General features: G+C 42.7%; 6 protein-coding genes across 6 annotated transcripts; 4 read left to right on the top strand and 2 right to left on the bottom strand.

Moving 5' to 3' along the window:
• Nucleotides 1-4: 4 nt before the first annotated feature.
• Nucleotides 5-1,518, top strand: LOC134192202 (ankyrin-1-like). The gene is made up of 2 exons (XM_062660905.1): nt 5-1,206; nt 1,263-1,518. The coding sequence occupies exons 1-2, from the start codon at nt 24-26 to the stop codon at nt 1,412-1,414; spliced, it is 1,335 nt and encodes a 444-aa protein (XP_062516889.1). The 5' UTR covers nt 5-23; the 3' UTR covers nt 1,415-1,518.
• A 212-nt stretch (nt 1,519-1,730) lies between these two features.
• On the bottom strand, nt 1,731-4,246 carry LOC134192205 (calcium and integrin-binding family member 2-like). Its single transcript, XM_062660907.1, has 8 exons — nt 4,158-4,246; nt 4,061-4,095; nt 3,892-3,991; nt 2,635-2,739; nt 2,528-2,570; nt 2,357-2,463; nt 2,055-2,143; nt 1,731-1,988 (listed from the first exon to the last, which is right to left on the bottom strand). Exons 1-8 carry the CDS (start codon nt 4,224-4,226, stop codon nt 1,964-1,966), a joined length of 573 nt encoding a protein of 190 aa, XP_062516891.1. The 5' UTR covers nt 4,227-4,246; the 3' UTR covers nt 1,731-1,963.
• A 38-nt stretch (nt 4,247-4,284) lies between these two features.
• On the top strand, nt 4,285-10,904 carry LOC134192673 (poly(A) RNA polymerase GLD2-like). Its single transcript, XM_062661424.1, has 16 exons — nt 4,285-4,304; nt 4,377-4,496; nt 4,585-4,718; nt 4,775-5,746; nt 5,838-5,929; nt 5,996-6,080; nt 6,141-6,201; nt 7,813-7,849; nt 7,907-7,946; nt 8,005-8,133; nt 9,442-9,485; nt 9,548-9,627; nt 9,700-9,762; nt 9,824-9,903; nt 10,046-10,122; nt 10,692-10,904. The coding sequence occupies exons 1-16, from the start codon at nt 4,288-4,290 to the stop codon at nt 10,746-10,748; spliced, it is 2,088 nt and encodes a 695-aa protein (XP_062517408.1). The 5' UTR covers nt 4,285-4,287; the 3' UTR covers nt 10,749-10,904.
• Nucleotides 10,905-11,041: 137 nt separating this feature from the next.
• LOC134192674 (synaptotagmin-1-like) lies at nt 11,042-12,501 on the top strand. The gene is made up of 3 exons (XM_062661425.1): nt 11,042-11,917; nt 12,001-12,118; nt 12,185-12,501. Exons 1-3 carry the CDS (start codon nt 11,063-11,065, stop codon nt 12,499-12,501), a joined length of 1,290 nt encoding a protein of 429 aa, XP_062517409.1. The 5' UTR covers nt 11,042-11,062.
• A 59-nt stretch (nt 12,502-12,560) lies between these two features.
• Nucleotides 12,561-14,731, bottom strand: LOC134192675 (uncharacterized). Its single transcript, XM_062661426.1, has 9 exons — nt 14,393-14,731; nt 14,140-14,278; nt 13,962-14,084; nt 13,826-13,896; nt 13,724-13,772; nt 13,612-13,661; nt 13,475-13,550; nt 13,150-13,417; nt 12,561-12,857 (listed from the first exon to the last, which is right to left on the bottom strand). Exons 1-9 carry the CDS (start codon nt 14,681-14,683, stop codon nt 12,662-12,664), a joined length of 1,263 nt encoding a protein of 420 aa, XP_062517410.1. The 5' UTR covers nt 14,684-14,731; the 3' UTR covers nt 12,561-12,661.
• LOC134192422 (uncharacterized) lies at nt 14,684-16,899 on the top strand. Its single transcript, XM_062661162.1, has 8 exons — nt 14,684-15,202; nt 15,272-15,416; nt 15,500-15,613; nt 15,684-15,802; nt 15,901-15,973; nt 16,051-16,106; nt 16,177-16,249; nt 16,305-16,899. Exons 1-8 carry the CDS (start codon nt 14,684-14,686, stop codon nt 16,637-16,639), a joined length of 1,434 nt encoding a protein of 477 aa, XP_062517146.1. The 3' UTR covers nt 16,640-16,899.
• The last annotated feature ends 41 nt before the right edge of the window (nt 16,900-16,940 follow it).

Genomic DNA, 16,940 nt, shown 5'->3' with positions numbered 1-16,940 from the left:
GTTGATTTACCATTTATCAAAAAATGACGAGTTTTCTCTGTCCGGAGCATAGAGCACACAACAACGATGACGGTAAGACGAGTCTACATCCAGCAATCTCTAGCGGACACACAGACTGCGTGGCTGCACTGTTACAAGCAGGTGCTGACCCAAACACTCAAACCAAGCACGGCACGTCGCCCCTTCACTTGGCCTCATCTCTTATCGACAGCACGATTGCTAGACTGCTGCTCGAGCACGGTGCAATTGTGAACAAGCAGTCTACAGATGGAGGATGGATCCCTCTTCACGAGGCTTGTCGTCACGGCCTTCTGGACACAGCTCGACTTCTGTTGCAGCGAGGATCAGTCTCTGAGCTCACAAACGACGGTGTGCACAGTTGGATGAGATGCGACTGGCAGCCAATACATTTTGCTGTTTGTAATGGCAACGTGAGGTGCGTTGCAGAGCTGATTGCTGCTGGTGCGTCTGTTAATGTGGGAGGTGGTCCTGACTGGTCGTCTCCTCTGCTGGAGTCAATACATTATGAGCAGTATGAGTGCGCGATGCTACTACTGCAACACCACGCAGACATTCAGTATGTCAATCGTGTTGGCATGTTTCCTCTTCTTAAGGCTGTGGGGATGACAAATTTGTCAGTTGATTTTGTAGCTTTGTTGATTGATTATAAGGCAGATGTTAATCAGTTTACTTATTCATCGTCATTAGGGAGCCAAAGGCATCATAAGTGCCCTCTTAGTGAGTGGGCGATGAAAGGAAAGGAGGTTGACGTGTTAAAGTTGTTGCTAAAAGGTGGAGCCGATATGGCTTTGTCAGACAGCAACAGTCTTCATCCATCTCTTTTTCATGTGTCCAATTACAAAGACGAATGTCGCCTCGTAAATTTTATTAATATCTGCCACAGTCACAACTGTTTGAATTTGATGACACGAAGCAATCAATGGCAGAGGACGATTGTTGGAGAGCTTATATTTCATGCTGCCAATTGGCGTAGAAATGAAGGATACATAAGGAATGCACTCACCATCGTTCTCGCTGCTGGTGCATCGGCCTCTGATCCTAGTGGTGTCAGCAACATTTCTCCGATAAAAGCTATTGTTAAGAAACAGTGGAAGGAGGCAATATGTATACTGACTGAAGGGAACATATGGGAAGAAAGTGAACTTAAAGCTGCACTACTCGGATCAGGACTCGGCCTTGGTCAAGGTATTAGAGCTAACTGCATAATTTGCTATCTTTCTGATGCAACCTCCTGTGTTTAGTTCTAACAAGTCTCCAAGCTTCTTGTCGGTTTGTGATTCGACATTTACTTGGCCGAAATCGGCTGCATCTCATCCGACATCTACCCGTGAGTCCATCTATGAAGAACTATCTGCTGTTTGGTTACCCACTTTTTCCACTGGAGAGTTCATAACAATATTAACTACAAACTACAGCGGCATACTGTAACCCTAGTGCATGTCCACCTCGGTCTAATGAGTTGAAACAAGTAAATTCCATCACTACTGTACAGATTTGGAGTATCAATCGTGATCAATGGGATTGTCAAGTGACACACGAACAGCATTATAACTGTGGCCCAACAGACATCCATTAGTGAACATGAGCACAACAGACGGGTCACTAATTGACCGAAAATGCAGGTGTATTAGTCAATAGCATTGGCAGGCTGACCAATATAGATGTAGTGGATAATCAAGGTTGCATGGAATCAGCAACATTTCCAAGTGAACAACAAGTAATTTTAAGACTTTCAAAGGTCTGAATGAAAAATCAAACCCGTTTCGTTTCCAAATATCGTTATGCTAAGTTAGTACCCATCAAATGCTTACTACTATACAATACAATACATACAAATATTCGAGTACATGAAAGTTAATGCCGAAAGAGCTTGCTGTACACAGTTGTGGTTGAAGTTTGGATATAAACAGTTACGTTTAATAGGAAGAGGTATGAAGAAATTTTATATCAAACGAATGTGGAAGGTGCTGCAATAAGAGCAACGTTTGTTACCTTGAAGTGATTGATATGTATGGGTTTTGGTAGGCACTCACTTAGCAAAGTCCGGAGCTCGTGAAATAACGTGTTCAAATTCTACAAATGATATCTTATCGTCACTGTCTAGATCAGCTTCCTTCAGGACCTGAAAAACACGAACAGTTTGGGACATCTGACACACACACACACACACACACACACACACACACACACACACACACACACACACACACACACACACACACACACACACCATTAAAAACCTCACCGTACAGCAACCCATCATCTGTCTGTTTGTCTGTTTATCTCCCTACCTATGTTCTATCATACACAACAGATTTGATTGGAGCATTGTAACCTTTTGTATAACTCGCGTTCTTTCTGCCGGTTCCAACTTGTCCCCTGTCAGACACTCCAACGTCTTGTGCAGATCATCAAAATCAAGCATATTATCGTTATTAAAGTCTGAACCCAAATACATTCCATTCTACCACAACATGACCAACAAGCACTGCAGCAATACACATACCATAAATTCGAAACGCGTATGTTGCTTTGAGATCCCTAGGTGCCTAAATTGTCAACGTCATTAATTAATTAAAGATTAATTAACACACGAGGAACGATTGATCTTACAGCTTCACTGAAGACAGACATCATGTCAAGGAAGTCATCGAATGTAAGGTAATCATTACCCTCAGACGAGAACACCTTGCATATTCTTTCATTGAATGGGTTGTACTACAAAATAGAGACATGATAAATAGAGACATGATGAAAAAATTGCAAACACTAAAATAGACAAGAAACTTGTGAAACAGGGTATACTCGACTTGGCCCTTGTACGGTACACTAAATGTGTATACATTCTCAACATCACTCTTGCAGATTTGATGTCTCTCTCATATTGACATATCTCATATACCTCATTAAAATCAAAACTAAAAATTGATAAAATAAATCAAGTTTACATTATTTATAAAAAAAATATTAAAATAGTAAATATTTTTTGGGTACTGTACTGGGGCTATCTCTGTACAAAAAATATATTATTTATTTATTGCCGAGTGTAGCGAGGCTTCTAATCCGGGTCGCACAGCAGAAATGGGCGTGGTCCTATATGGGTCTCCATCAAGCTTTTGGTATATATATGTGTGTGTGTGTACACACAAATCTCAAATTTCTCCTCCCCACAACCACGTTTCATGATAGGACCTACCTTAAATTAAAAAATCGTTTCCGTGTCCGACTACAGATGAGTCTAAGAATGATTCGTGCAAGTGACCAAACGGTGACAAAAATGCTTCATGAACATTCGTCGCCCCATCCTTTTGTATTGTAGCTAGGGACTGTGTGTACGTGACAACCAAGAAACACCTTCAGGAGTTGAATGCCACCTACAGTCAACTATTCACACGTCAATGATCAATCCTTTACTACACTGTGCTGCATCTGTTGATAGTCAATGTTTGCTGATATCAATTTCTTTGTCAGTAAATACCATACCACTGTCGTTACAACGGAACTGAGTGCATACCTAGACTGTACATTTCAATTGTCTTGATCACGACCGCAAAACGACGACTACCTATACCAGGCCTATAGACGTAATCTAAACTACTAGGAAGTTTGCATGTTTACTTCCATGACAGCTAGGGTTTCAACAAATACATAATGTCTAGCTAGGACTCGGCGTTTCAGTAGATGGTCTGAAAACTCCGTTGGACGTGTTACTCACGAACGCGAGGCGCCTACGGATACCGTACAACTAGTTAATAATTTACTTCTAAAATAAATCAATTTGTTTACAATTTCATATATGACTTTGCAATTTGCCATAGTCAGAGACTGCCACTAACAAACGGTCGGGTCATCAACTTCCACTAGGCCTACCTTTAGCTCTGACATCTCATTAACAACTCTCTGATGCATTATTTTGCCCTTGAGGTGTCTCTCTTCAACTGGAGCTATCTGCTTAAACTTATCAAAGACTCTAGACAAAAAGGTGCACGTCGACAAAGTTGTCAACAAACATCAAAGCGTCACGTGACATGTACTTCACCTCTTGATTTCTCCGTGTGTGAAGTAGGTGCAGTTCTGTAAACACAACGTGCGCGTCAGACCGTACACAAGGTCACCGGTCGTGAATTTTATTTTACCTGGTATGCGTCCAGTTTCTCTCTTGTCAGCTCGTCGTCGCCCGATCGACAAGACCATGATGCCCCCATCACAGCTACAAAAGCATGCAAATCTGGTAACCGAGGCATACGCATGCGCACAGCAACAACCATGTCTTCCAATTACAAGTGAGCTAAGCGAAACAGATCTCCAGTAAAATTGGTCAATATGCGGTTTTATTCTTTGACGTTTGTTTGCAGGAATATGGGTCAAGGAGGCCCGTTTCAGGGAAACCAATGGCAACCGCAATGGACACATCACTCTCAACCATTTCACGGGCCTTGTTTAGAATTACGAGACACCACGTTTCCAATTTCATCGTAAGTTTAGTCCAGCGCTAGCCTCTTTGGTTTCGTCATGTCGGAAATCAGATAGTGATTGATATCAATGGCGTTGGGATTTGTCTAGTGACATGGGGAAAGAGTCGCAGGCAATCGTAGTCCGACCGTCTCCGGGCAACAATCAGTTTCCACAGAATACGACCGAGACAGCTCAGTCTGCACACCTCCCTGCATCGAATTCGCAGTCTGCAGGAGCTTCAGGTACAGTACGTGTAGCTCTCAGTTTGCTGACTTATCTTATGTTGTATTCGCGACAGGATTGATAACAGGTGAAAGTGAGAGGCTTCGTGCATATATCGAGTACCAAAATTCTATTGCTGCTGCTGCGTCTGCAGCTGCTGCTGCAGCTGCAGCAGCATATGCTGCTACTCAAACAGGGCAGCAAGTGCCATCAGTTTATCAACCATTCCAGGCAGCTACAAACCCAGAACAAGGGATGTATCAATTGCCGATTGATATTCAGACACCACCTATCGGGCAGCAGATGCAGTCGTCATTGAATACTGGGCAAAACATACCACGTGTGATGAACCCTCAAGGATTTGCTAGTCCAGCTCAGCAACCTATGATTGCAGCTTCTACACATGCCAGTCTTAGTCAACCCGTTCAATTGGTAACTCCTCCACACTCTTCATTTGGGTCTCCTGAACAGCAACCTGCTTTGCAACAACCACGTCTGCAACAGCCGAGTCTGCAACAGCCACTTTTGCAACAGCCAAGCCTGCAACAACCGCTTCTGCAACAGCCGAGCTTGCAACAGTCGAGTCTGCAACAGTCGCGTCTGCCTCATCCAAAGCAGCCGAGATTCGTTTCTCCTGTACAGCGATCGTCATTTGATCAGTCAGCAGGTAGACCATTTCTGAGCCCACGTGGTGTTAGTAGCTCAATACAGACTCCAGGAATGGCACAGTCACAATTTGTAGGAGCACGAGTGGCAATGCAGCCACGTGGCATGAGTTCAAGTTCTGTTCAAAGACCACGACCGCTAATGCATAGTCCTCGCAGTTTTGGTGGTGAGAAGGTTGTGAGGACTACTTTTATCCAACCATTGAGAGTAGGTATGGGTAGTGGTTCAGGAAGGCCTTTTAGACGGCATAATGTACGAGGAGGATTGAGTGAGGAGATAGTGAGGTATTATCGTGAACAGGTGCAGTCAAATGAGATGATGAGGAAGAAGAATGAAGTTAGGATGATTCTTGAGAAAGCCATTCAAGATAGAATTTCTCCAGGTTAGCTAGGAAAGTCTGAAACTCACAATCTACCTTACAGAGCATGACCATTTAGAATTCAGACACTATTGTTCATGTCTCATATTTGTAGAATTGAGGGTTCTTCTGTTTGGGTCATCGGTAAATTCGTTTGCCACTCGAAACAGTGATGCCGATTACTCGGTTGTGACTGTGGGAGAGCATGTAAGAATATACATTATGTATGAGTTGTTACTTTGTCAATTTTAATTAAGTTATTTTGTGTAAAAGAACTCAAATTTCAGAGGTGGAAGACTGAGGCTGTTGGAGCTGATCAATCGTGAATTCAGAAGGAATCCTGTGACCAGCAATAATAGTGAAGAAGCACATGGTTATTACATTGTTGTTGAGTTTCGTTCATTTAATGTATTTGTAGTGAATATTGGGAAGTTCTTTCTTGTCAGAGCAAAGGTCCCGCTTCTGAAATTTAGATTTTGGTAAGTTGAGACTGTGTAATAGGAAATCGTTAAATAGCTGCAATTGTTTTAGGAAATTTAATGAATTGTTTAATTGACATTAAATTGAGAGTCATTGACTTGGGAGCAAGCGTACTGTAACTGGGTAATAAATTTCTGTTGTTTCTGCATGAATTGACAGTATGCAAGTGAATTATTTGATTACTAGCCCACCATCCCGTTCTCCGCACAAGCAGATTAGATTAGTTGTTAGTAAGTTAATTTATCGTTGTATGCACACACACACACACACACACACACACACACACACACACACACACACACACACACACACACACACACACACACACACACACACACACACACATACACACATAGCTCTTCTTTGTATAGCCTGTGGAGATACAGAACAGCTGATCGTGAAGATGGAAGTGTGTAAGTAAAAAAGTGAGTGTTACCATAGGCGTAGAATGACATGACATTCAGGCTAGCAGCTGGACAGCATTCTCATGAAGAATTTCATTCAGAGTTATATATCCCATTCAACTATATCCCGCTTAGAAAAGTTAGCAAGAATTCAGTATTCCAAAGTCTAGCTAGCAGCGAGTTTCCCGTTCAGAATCATATTCGGGCAAAATCATGGAAGTCACGTGCAGGGATTACTTGCTCACCCATATATGGCTTGAATTCGAATCTTGCTCTTCTCGAGTTTTTTAGTAGAAATTGACACTTCCCCGTGTAGCACTTCGGTGCTGGAAACGCTTAGGTTGGATTCGGTACAAATGCAATGAGAATGTGGAGAGAAATGCAAGCTGTAAAAGAAGGGCTTCAGTCGGCGAGAAATCGTCGATTGCTGGAAGCATTGTGAAGGACGACGATGCGTTGACTCTTCAAGAGGGGACCCACGATCCACCAACGGGCACAGACTGAGCCAGGGTAGAAGAGCAGACAAACGACAATTTGATTGCCTCTCTCCGCTGCACCGTTCGAGAGTTTACTCTGAACACACACACACACACACACACACACACACACACACACACACACACACACACACACACACACACACACACACACACACACACACACACACACACACACTACGGCTTTATAATGTATCCAGATGAAATAGACTTGTATCATGTGTCACCATATGAGTAATGCTCTATCAAACGATGAGAATAGTTTGGGACTTTGCAGTATAGAACAGGTTGATCTTTGTTGATACGAGTCTAGTACCAAATATTTACCAACTATGCACTGTTCAACTTGGCTTAATTGCAGCATCTGTTAGAAGGTATGAAGGGCATCGGTGGCTCTTTCTTCAAGATGCATGCATCACTATTATTCTCTCAATTTAATGTCAATATCACAAGGAATAATTTATGATGTGTACAAGGTCTTGAATAGGGCATTGGAATTTCACTAATCAAGGAAGTAGTCGAGAGCCTTCAGATGTTTCTTTTGTTGCGGACTAGGAAAGGATAACTGGTTTGACTAGTACAGAATGTAAACGGTTGTGAATTCTATGGGAAGAGACAGTATGTGCATGGATCATGGATCAGTTTACATTAACATTAAACGTTTATTTTTACTTTGTGGTGCTAGGCTGATCTAATTTTTTGCTTATAGGAAGGCAGAAGCTGATCTCAGCGTTGACAACGTTGATGTGAGCATTTTATGAAGCTGATCTTGTGTCCTTGCCATTTACCATCCATCTGTGTAGGGACTCAAGAATTCAGTTTTGCTGCAAGCTTTTTCTGAGGGTGATCTTTATTATATGTAGCACAGATACAAACAATGGCAATGAGTGTTATTTTGTAGTTGACATGAGAGTAGCTCCACTTGTGGTTATTATCAAGGACTGGAGCAAACAGTGTGGAATCAACAATGCTCCTGCTGGATACTTGTCTTCCTACTCTGTGGTGTTAATGGTCATTTTCTTTTTGCAATGTAAGTGTGCTGTTAGTGAGTGTGAACTACAGGGTGAGGGTCCGGTATTTGTTGCTTGGCGTGTGATGAGAGCTTAAGGATTGAGTGAGGATTAGTAAATTGACGGTGTGTTTCGTCTGGGTTTACTTGTGAGATGTGAACAGTGCCAGTTTTTGGGTGTTTTTTGTCAATGCAGGATTGTATATAGAGCAAGAGGCTCGTGGTGGATTAACAGACTTGTGGAAATGGAAGGTTGAGAGCCATGATTGACAACAGATGGACAGACAAATTGACATTGAATAGACAGGTAGACAGTCAAAGGAACAGTAAATCAGACAGATGCACAAACAAGGACAGATAGGCAGGTGGGCAGACAAACGGCAGCAGATGGATAAACAGATAGATGGAAGTACAGACAATGAGGGGAGAGACAGGCTGGGAGGCACATCGGGGTGGGAGTGGGTGTGGGTGGGGGGGGGAGAGTAGACAGACAACCGAGTAGACAGACCGACAAGCACACAGGTGTTGTTGTACGATCAGTTGCATATCTAGATGGAAGGGTATTGAAGCAATCAATGATTTGATATGCAATTGAATAGATGGATGCACAGATAAAGTGACGGATAGATGGACAAGAGTCGGGCACGTGAGGAAGGAGAAATTAAGGATGGCAGAGAAGAGAAACTTCTTCGGCTGATCTTCAGCTGTTAAATGAAATGAGCAACCTGGTCGAATTATAGAATCAAAACAGTAGGGCTAACTAAGCAGCAAATATATTGCCATGGGTAACTTACCCGGTTCTATGTCACGTGCTATTGGCCAAGTTAAGAATACGCTAGATGATGTTGTGTACATTGGTACACAGACTGATTTCTTACTCTACTGTGTTTTATTGGCATGTCTGTTTGCTATCACACATTTGTTGCTACTGTTGTGTCATTTGTGGGGTTTATGTTCTCTCATCGTTTCTAGTTTGCTAGCATGGTATGGCTGGGATTATAGGATGTTAGGCTGGGTGTTTGCAAGAAGTGTGATGTGATTGTTGGACGTTGTAAGAGCTGTGTAGGTCCTAAGAGCTGTCTGTTTTACTGTAAATCACGCTGTGAGGGTGTACATATTGTTTGGCTAGTGGCTAGTTAGGCTTTTTTGTATTTAATAATAACAATTAGACATGAACATGTCATAATGTGAGATTTAGTTTTCAAACAGCAGTCATTTGTATGTTAAATAACCTACAAATGATGGAATTTCTGAGCTGTATTGAGTAGTAGCTTGAATTAAGCTACTATTTGCCTACAAATGGTGGTTGTTATAGTTCGTTTCCTCCAGGTTGCTCTTCACCTATTGTCCCATGCTTCAAAGCAGAATATCAGGTACACCCGCTGCTTGATAAAACTGAGGTTTACAATATCAATTGTTGACACCATTTTTTCAGCAACAAGAAACACTGAACAGTTTGCACTACACTGATACTGCAGGCTTGAAAAGTGTGCTTGACACTGCTACGTTTGTTAGGTTGTTGCTGACTGTTTAGTGTCTGGAGTGTTTATTGATAATGATGGTCACATGTTTGCTTTTTGTTATTAGTCAGAACAATTCTGATCTTGACCAACTTCTGCATGATTTTTTCAAGTTTTATGCAGAATTTGAGTGAGATTGAATCTGATGATTTTATGTGGAATGCCAACATTTGGTTGTGGCTTGTTTGTAGTTTCAACTGTGTGATTTCTGTGCGATGCGGGTGCAAGTTGATGAAATCAGATAAGTGGGAGAAGGAAATCTGCATTGAAGGTTGTGATTTGTTTTAGTTGTCACCACACACACACACACACACACACACACACACACACACACACACACGCGCACACACACACATGTCGTGTGTCATATCATCATTGTGTTGGTCCTACTTTACTGAATTAGAACTTTCTAGAACCATTCATGAGAGAGAACACTGCCAGAGCATTGAAGAATTTCAATTTCCCAATGATTAAAAAGCGAATCACAAAGGTCAGCAATTTCTTGTGTGTCTTATATTATATTTAGGACATACTTGACAGTGCAATAGATATGCCCAATCACACTTACCTGGGGTGTTTATTGAGTTTATGTCAACATGAATTGTTATGTTTAGTTTGTAATAGTATATAGACTTCAATTAACTTTAGATTGTGCAATGAAACATCCAGAAGACAGAACAGAAAGCAGAGCATTACAGAGATGTTTATAACTCATAATATCTTGAGTTTGATGTTTAATTACACTAAGACAACTTTGGGCACCTAAAAATATCACCAGTTTATTGTACAGGGTGGGATGCCCTTTAAACTTTTAGGTGTGGCTGGGTGGAGGCGGTTTAGGAATCCGTATCTGCTAGAAAAAATGTTTGTTATGCCCATGAGGCTAACACTTTGAGAAGGTTAACTCTTAAGTGTAGTACATGGCTGTGTTCAGCTACATGAATGATGCTTATAATATAATATGGTATGTTTGAGTGTGAGTGAAGGTGTTGAGAATGTGCTTGCCTATGTATAGATAACTATGGCAACTGATTATGATCACTGAATGTTTTCTTGCAGGCACTGGCCGACCTAACACAAAAGCCTCATATATCTTCATTGGTTAGATCAAGGTGAAGGGAATTTTGGTGATGAGACGAGATTTTTCAATGGGGACGTTTAGGGAACTTGAAGCAGTAGATCTGTTGAGTAAGTGACAACTCTAGCGGTAGGCATATATTTATAAATATAGGGCTGTTTGTGGTGGGCGTGACTATTAGCCTCGCCCAACGACATCCGCGTTGCTTGCACAGCCATGCGTTGCGTAGGGGCTGCCCTCGTACGTTTTTGTCATTAGCTTTGCGCTTTTGCTCTGATACGCATTGAAACATTGAGCAAATTGAACTTTAGTTGAGTGCTGTTGTACCAGCGTGCGAAGGTGTGGCTATGAGATGAAAGAGGCGTCGTTGGATATTGTGCTTCTAGGCGTCCTGGTTGGAGTAGCCAGTCTTCTTTTGATTCTACTGGTTTGCTGTGCTGTCTGGTTTTGTAAGTATCGATACACGAAACACAAACGTGTCATCCCCGTGGAAAAGAAGGCAATCCCTCTTCCCATTATCAGACCATCAACGAAAATTTCGCAGTTGACTCGTCAGGATCCCAGGTCTGCCGCTGAGCAGCGTTCGCAGAAGAAGAGAAGGCGCAAAGAGAGAGGTGAACGTATGGATGACAACAGGAGCGGTAGTTCAACGCCGCAATCACGAGAGGAGAGCAATTCTAGATCGAATAGTCCTTCGATGTCGACTACGAGTAGTATCCATCGGAGGGAACAACTTCAGTTGATTGCGGGTACGCTAGTTACGGCAAGTCCAGCATCTAGCTTTGATGATCCGCCTCCTGCTCGTAGTGTTCGAGGAGCCATTCAGTATGCCTTACGATATGTTATGAAGAGATCACTGCTCGTCGTGACCGTCATACGAGGCAATAACTTGCTTGCTGTCCCTCATGTGTCTACTGATCCTTACGTGAAGCTCTACATTCTTCCTGAATGGGAGGAGAAGAAACGGAAGACGGCAGTTGTCATCAATGATCGACACCCTAATTATAACGAGGCTTTCGGATTCCAAAGAGAAATAAGAGAATTGGAAGATTCTGAACTGCTATTTCGAGCTTTCAATAAAGACAAATTGGCCAGGAACTACTTTTTAGGTGAGATCAGGCTACCACTTACTGGTTATGGACTTCATGGACTGGACATTGCTGAATGGAGAAATCTAGAAAGCTCAGCCGACTTGTACTTGGGAATGGTTAGTGATGCTGCTGTTTGAATTTTGTTATGGCTTGTTTTGTCTTTACAGCTTGCACAATACTGACATTTGTGTTGTGTTAGAATGCTTCTTCAACTGAAATTGTGGTTACAGTGAAGTATAATTTGGGCTTAGGCAGTCTTACTGTCACAATTCATAAAGTATTGCAAAGTGAGGATATAGAAACTAGATCCATTACAGGTATGTCATGATTGTGTGGTTGAATAGTAAGTTGGTGATTGTACTTAATTAATAAATATTTGCAAGATGGGTATGTCAGCTGCTGCTTTTATATCAACCGAGTTTTTCAAGAGAAAGACATGACTCAGCGTGTTCAATCTCAGTGTGGGACAGTCATATTCAATTACACATTCTCTTTCAATGTGGCATTTGCTGAAGCCAAAAAGAGCAGTTTACTTTTGCAGCTAAAAGATTCTAGTCGACAAAGGCCTGAACGGCTGCTGGGAAGAATTGTTCTGGGAAGTTTGGGTGAAACAGATGCAGCTCAACAGCATGTGAATCAAGCGTTAGATGCTCCAGATACAGATATTTTGCATCATTACAGCCTACTAAGTCAATGGTAGTCTGTCGGTAGTTATAAGACTGTGAGAGGGTTATAAATTATTAAATTAGATCAAACATGTCAGACAAATCAAGTTCTTGTCTTTTACCATCTGACTACAAAACTAAGTTAATATGCCTCAGTATAGATAGATAACTAAATAGAATAGTATTGCATTCATTCTATGTAACCAGTCTTTCCGATGTCCAATCTGGTGCTATGATAAAATAGCCTCTGTTGACTGGGTTGGTATGGGAAAAGAATGATCGTGGATTGACGCTAGGATCAGTTACTGACCTTTGATGTCGTGGTTTGAATCTAATTTGTGATGGGCGACAGTCCACGAATCGTTCAACATGTCTTTTGACATCTATTTCTCTAAGAAAACAAAGAGTTCTATCATTGGTACGTCTTTAAATTAATTAATTATTGCTGTCATCTTGGTAGCTGTATCTTTATATCATTTTCTCTACCTGCTAATATGTGTTTGTCACAGAATCTTGTAGTGATGTGCACATGTTGCTGTTTCCGTTTTCGCTTCTGTTTGTTCAACTTGTTTCTGTTTGTGTCGTGTTTTTGTTTACATTCTTCATGCTCATGCATGTGTTTATGTGAGTCTAACTGTTACAGTCTGTCTATCTTTCTTGTTTGTCCAGTGATTTAATTTTACTTTTCTATTGAGCTCATCAAACTTTTCAATTCTTTTCTACGAAGTTCTGGTATATATTGTCTTGAATGCAGAATTGGTGTATCTTTGTTCCCCAATGATGGTGTTATACTCTTTTGCTTTACAGCCTTTCCTCGAAGACTAAAGTTGGGTTGTTTTGCTTTTACTTGTGGTACTGGAATACTTGCTATTGCTCTTGCAGTAGATGGTTTTGATTTTTTCTTGGTGTCTTCAGCTAATGCGTTTAGAAACCCTAAAGCTATGTCTCGCTCTGTGCAACAAACAGCTGAAGTGTATGTTACTGTACTTTTATTTTATCTGTCTCGACCTTTTTCATCTGCTTGCTCTAACCAGCCTTGTACTGCTGTAGTGGTAGAAGGATTCAAACCTTTGAATGTTACTGCCTAGAATGATAGAATTCTGTTGGTCACGATCAGTAAGATACTAGGCTCAACTCATCACTACCTTTTGGGATGGAATTTTAGCACCTGTTGATTGCTCTTGATCTATAGCATCTAGTATCAATCGTTACTTGTTAATTGATTAATATACGTGACATAGGATTAGACCATAAAACCTAGAAACTCATCTGAAGCTCCAAACTCCGAGCTGAGCCAACCTTTCTCCTGCCACACAGATCACATGAAAATAAGTGAGTGTCTGTGATCTCCATTGTTACCTTGTCCATGAGGTAATCCGTGTCCATTAGGTAATAATCATTACCATCATATGCCTGGTGGTATGCATCATCTAGTGGAATGAAGCGGTACCACCAAACATTACAACTAAGCATGGTTAACAATTGTCGTTTGCACCTTCATTAGCTTGCCAAGACAGCCTAGGCATTTCACGAATGGCTGTTGGTGCATATGCTTCTGCTGGAAGCTTGATTTTTGCCACATTGGTAACTAACTCGGGCTGAGACAGAGAAACTGTAACTATCAAAGAAGTGCAGTGTACAAGTCACATGCAATATGAATGGACGTTTCCAACTTTGATGATTTGTTTTGTCCACAGGGCTGGCACTGCCTCTGTATTCATCTTGAAACGAACGCCGAGTGTCTGATGACATCATTTTGTCGTTCACCGAGTTCTCATTAGTAAAACGCGGTCTCTTCCAATGAACAAACGCCTGTATATGGAAGCAAGAGAATCTTGATTGGCAGTCTGTTTAGCTAGTTAACGTTTTACATTATGTGAGGCCATGCAGATGCAGGAAGTTTGGGTGAAAATTATTATTCCTTACGTCTGCAGGCTGCGGATTGTTTCTTGGCGTGTGAAGACGCCGATTGTGTTCCTTTATTGTTGCTCGATCATCCGAACTTTTGAGCCGCATAGCTTCGGCTCTGAGTGAGAACATCCTCATATGTGCGACGAGAGATGCAGTCGGGCCAGCAAAGCCAGATGTGTAGAAATCAGGAACCGAACGACGACCGGAGACAGATCCTGCCGATCTGGATCTGGGAATACGTCGCTGCCCGGACGATTGTTGCGGCTGTGAGTGTGGTGCTGGCCGTGCCGACTTTGATCTCTCCATATGAGTCGAACTAGGCGAGCGTACAACTGGCAAGAGCTCGCCGACGCGTGTTCATTTACAGTAGAGACTGTTGCTAAGGAAGCTCACGTGCATATTCACGTGAGCATTAAACGCTCGCGTGACCTCGACCAATTACACGAAAGGAGCGTGTACACGGCAACCGAAGTGACAACGAAAGTCTCCAACTGTTTCGTTGCTCCGGCCATTAAAATCATGGCAGCTTCTAATCAAAGAGCCAAGTCGGCATTGACTCGACACACTGGCCGTCTGGAAAATGAATTTTCGGAGAACGAACTAGCTTCTCGAGTGAGTAGCTCGAGACGTGTGCAGTCTGCTCGCGAACGCAAGATGTCTCAAGAGTCGTCGCACGTTTTTCCCAGCGAACTTTACAGCCCGTCGGTGGGTGGAGATCGTTGGAAAACGATGTACAGCGAGGACTACGAATCGAAAGCGAGCACCAGACCTTCATCGGCCCGCCCCACCTCACCCACCCGACGCAACAACCCTCATCCAAGACAGGTAGACAACTCTATTCTAATACAGTTTCTGCATCTAAATTCGTCGTTCCATTTTGCATGAATCTTGCAGTCTTTCATGACGTGGAGGATTCCCGCCCGTCAATTGTCAATGGACGACGAAGGGATCGACGGGGACGTCTTGAAAAGCAAATTGCAAGAATTCGAAGTTGACGTCGCCGAGACTTTCCAGAAAGACTACAAAGACTCGAGAAATGGTACAAAGCAGCAGCTATATGGCTACGACATGCATACATACGCGTACCTCGACGTTAGATATTCTAATAAAAGGTTGTCGTAGATGGAGATGCTCACAACGAGGTGCTAACAACACTTGCAAAGCTGCCACTACAGACTCCAGACCCAGAAAGCTGGGAGTATGGACGCAGACTGTCACAACCATCGCCTGGCAAACGTATCACCTTACCTCCGACATCGATCTCTTTGACACAAACCAAACACATTTCTGTTCCATTTTTCTCTAGTTCCCGCCATGCCAAAGCGAATCGAAGTGCAACCGGCGACGGACGAAATCGATTTGATCGAATCAAAGCCCAAAACGAAGGCGAAAGTGGACAAGATAAAAATTCCGGTCACCCAACAGGTACAAGTACCTTCTCGTGCGGTCTCAAGTTTTTAATTAATTATAAGCAACCGCATAAACACAAAACGTACAAATCACGACATTCATTACATTGCTAGACACTAGAGACGGCAGTAAAATCTGAGCACTTACCGGCCGTCGACGATTGGCTCAAGAATGCTAACAAACGAGGTGAGGGGTAACATATACCATTCGTGCTATCTCTCTATCTAGACACCAAGAACAGCAATCATGCGCTTACTTTACAGAGCAGCACGCAGTCCTAAGTATGCTAAAGTCGGCAGAAGACGCTCAAATCGATCGGGTAGAAAAGATGACCGTGCACCAATCTGTTGCTCTAGGTTTAGTCTCTAAGTTTTTTTCACTGTCTACAGGCCGTCAGTCGCACATTGCAGCCGCACACAATACCTGCCGTACAACAGTGGCTCAAAGAAGCAAAACCCGAGGGTAAAACTTGGTGATCGATTGACTCTTACTCTGTTTACCTATCTATTTGCGATAGATCGCACTGTTGCCGTACGACTGTTGAATGCTATCTCTCCACCATCGAGTGCTCGTCCTCCGTCACGTGCGCAAGTGCGGAGACGCGCTTCTGTGTCGGTCGATCTCGTTCCGAAGGTTTCGTCGCAGGCCGCCGCCAAGCAGCTCTACCGTCGTCACAGCATGCCCGAGCGCGCTAACGCTCCTCGAAACAAACAGCCGGCTGCACTGTGGCATCTCGATCCGTTCCGTAATCAGCGACCGACCGGCGTGCATCGCGAGTCGGTGTTCGGTTCTGCTCCCAAGTTTCGCGGTTCTCACTATGTTATTCATCCGGAATGGCCCGAATACGTTTGAACTCGCATCCTAGATCACTTCATACAAGCACGCGTGTAAAACTGCCGCGATTATTTAGCCGAGAATATTTTGTATTCGGTTCTAGCCGACGTATACTATTTGGTTTGTAAATGCTTTGCAGTATCGCGATAGACTAGATTTTCCTAAGCATTTTTAGCTCATTTGGCGCCAGTGATTAATGAATGATAATTAAAGATGTTGCATTCCGGCCACGCCTTATGTAATTGTGAGGTGTCGTTCGGTTTGTGATCACGTGAAAATGCCACACATCTACTCATTCTCGCGCTGATAATTTGCAGCA

The sequence above is a fragment of the Corticium candelabrum genome, chromosome 16, assembly GCF_963422355.1.
Source record: "Corticium candelabrum chromosome 16, ooCorCand1.1, whole genome shotgun sequence".
In the NCBI taxonomy this organism is placed as follows: domain Eukaryota; kingdom Metazoa; phylum Porifera; class Homoscleromorpha; order Homosclerophorida; family Plakinidae; genus Corticium; species Corticium candelabrum.
Note: the sequence above shows the minus strand (reverse complement) of the source record. Positions and strands in the feature narration are given on the sequence as shown.

What these genes read in the sequence shown, in the direction of transcription:
- LOC134192202 (XM_062660905.1), top strand. Translation starts at nt 24, where the DNA reads ATGACGAGTTTTCTCTGTCCGGAGCATAGAGCACACAACAACGATGAC. An exon ending in AGGACTCGGCCTTGGTCAAG is followed by an intron (nt 1,207 to 1,262) that starts GTATTAGAGCTA and finishes TCCTGTGTTTAG; the next exon opens with TTCTAACAAGTCTCCAAGCT.
- LOC134192205 (XM_062660907.1), bottom strand. Translation starts at nt 4,226, where the DNA reads ATGGGGGCATCATGGTCTTGTCGATCGGGCGACGACGAGCTGACAAGA. An exon ending in AGAAACTGGACGCATACCAG is followed by an intron (nt 4,096 to 4,157) that starts GTAAAATAAAAT and finishes TTGTGTTTACAG; the next exon opens with AACTGCACCTACTTCACACA. An exon ending in TGTCTGTCTTCAGTGAAGCT is followed by an intron (nt 2,571 to 2,634) that starts GTAAGATCAATC and finishes TTGACAATTTAG; the next exon opens with GCACCTAGGGATCTCAAAGC.
- LOC134192673 (XM_062661424.1), top strand. An exon ending in GCAGTCTGCAGGAGCTTCAG is followed by an intron (nt 4,719 to 4,774) that starts GTACAGTACGTG and finishes TATTCGCGACAG; the next exon opens with GATTGATAACAGGTGAAAGT. An exon ending in GGTCATTTTCTTTTTGCAAT is followed by an intron (nt 8,134 to 9,441) that starts GTAAGTGTGCTG and finishes CGTTTCCTCCAG; the next exon opens with GTTGCTCTTCACCTATTGTC.
- LOC134192674 (XM_062661425.1), top strand. Translation starts at nt 11,063, where the DNA reads ATGAAAGAGGCGTCGTTGGATATTGTGCTTCTAGGCGTCCTGGTTGGA. An exon ending in CCGACTTGTACTTGGGAATG is followed by an intron (nt 11,918 to 12,000) that starts GTTAGTGATGCT and finishes GTGTTGTGTTAG; the next exon opens with AATGCTTCTTCAACTGAAAT. An exon ending in AGAAACTAGATCCATTACAG is followed by an intron (nt 12,119 to 12,184) that starts GTATGTCATGAT and finishes AATATTTGCAAG; the next exon opens with ATGGGTATGTCAGCTGCTGC.
- LOC134192675 (XM_062661426.1), bottom strand. Translation starts at nt 14,683, where the DNA reads ATGGAGAGATCAAAGTCGGCACGGCCAGCACCACACTCACAGCCGCAA. An exon ending in GTCTTGGCAAGCTAATGAAG is followed by an intron (nt 13,897 to 13,961) that starts GTGCAAACGACA and finishes TCATTCCACTAG; the next exon opens with ATGATGCATACCACCAGGCA. An exon ending in AGAGCAAGCAGATGAAAAAG is followed by an intron (nt 13,418 to 13,474) that starts GTCGAGACAGAT and finishes TTTGTTGCACAG; the next exon opens with AGCGAGACATAGCTTTAGGG.
- LOC134192422 (XM_062661162.1), top strand. Translation starts at nt 14,684, where the DNA reads ATGAGTCGAACTAGGCGAGCGTACAACTGGCAAGAGCTCGCCGACGCG. An exon ending in ACAACCATCGCCTGGCAAAC is followed by an intron (nt 15,614 to 15,683) that starts GTATCACCTTAC and finishes ATTTTTCTCTAG; the next exon opens with TTCCCGCCATGCCAAAGCGA. An exon ending in AAGACGCTCAAATCGATCGG is followed by an intron (nt 16,107 to 16,176) that starts GTAGAAAAGATG and finishes CACTGTCTACAG; the next exon opens with GCCGTCAGTCGCACATTGCA.